This window comes from Malurus melanocephalus, unplaced genomic scaffold (genome assembly GCF_030028575.1).
Source record: "Malurus melanocephalus ecotype Western Australia unplaced genomic scaffold, MMel_1.1 scaffold_1970, whole genome shotgun sequence".
NCBI lineage: Eukaryota > Metazoa > Chordata > Aves > Passeriformes > Maluridae > Malurus > Malurus melanocephalus.
In genome coordinates, this window is record NW_026625202.1 from 10,046 (window position 1) to 11,071 (window position 1,026).

At 56.6% G+C, this 1,026-nt stretch overlaps 1 protein-coding gene across 1 annotated transcript in view; it reads left to right on the plus strand.

The window, feature by feature from the left end:
• The window catches only part of LOC130587484 (neuroblast differentiation-associated protein AHNAK-like), a 14,140-nt gene that overhangs the window by 10,039 nt on the left and 3,075 nt on the right, over positions 1–1,026 (plus strand). The window contains exon 3 of the mRNA XM_057388463.1: positions 5–1,025. Coding sequence (XP_057244446.1) covers positions 5–1,025 — 1,021 coding nt within the window. The remainder of the gene's footprint in view (positions 1–4; position 1,026) is intronic.

A 1,026-nucleotide genomic window follows, 5' to 3' on the forward strand; every position in this document is an offset into this window, starting at 1 on the left:
CGGCCCCGAGGTCAGCGTGGCCGGACCCGAGGTCAGCGTGGACAGTCCCGAGGGCAAATTCAAACTGCCCAAGTTCAAAATGCCCAAATTCTCCATGCCTGGGTTCAAGGGCGAGGGGCCGGACGTGGAGATGACCCTCCCCAAGGGCGACCTCGACCTTTCCGGCCCCAAAGTGGACATGGAGGCGCCCGAGATGGGTGTGGACGCAAAGGTCAAAGGGCCCAAATTCTCCATGCCCGAAATGTCCATCAAAGGCCCCAAAATCTCCATGCCGGACATCGACCTCAACCTGAAAGGACCCAAAATCAAGGGCGATGTGGACGTGTCCATCCCCAAAGTCGAGGGTGACCTGAAAGGACCCGAAGTGGACATCAAAGGGCCCAAAGTGGACATTGAGGCCCCCGATGTGGACATTCACGGTCCTGAGGGGAAATTCAAGATGCCCAAATTCAAAATGCCCAAATTTGGGATGCCCGGGGTGAAGGCCGAAGGGCCCGAGGTGGACGTGGACCTGTCCGGCCCCAAAGTGGACATTGAAGGTCCAGAGGTGGACGTTGAGCTGCCCGAGGGGAAGGTGAAGGGCCCCAAGTTCAAAATGCCCGAAATGCATTTCAAAGCCCCCAAGATCTCCATGCCGGACTTTGATCTGAACCTCAAAGGGCCCAAAGTGAAAGGAGATGTGGACGTGTCCATCCCCAAACTGGAGGGGGACCTGAAAGGACCCGAACTGGACATCAAAGGCCCCAAAGTGGACATTGACCTGCCGGACGTGGAGCTGGAAGGCCCTGAGGGAAAAATCAAAGGGCCAAAGTTCAAAATGCCCGAGATGGACATCAAAACACCCAAGATCTCCATGCCCGACTTTGATCTGAACCTGAAAGGTCCCAAAATCAAAGGGGACATCGATGTGTCCGTCCCCAAACTCGAGGGTGACCTGAAGGGTCCTGACCTGGACATCAAAGGCCCCAAAGTGGACATTGACCTGCCGGACGTGACCCTGGAAGGGCCGAAGGTGAAAATGCCCGA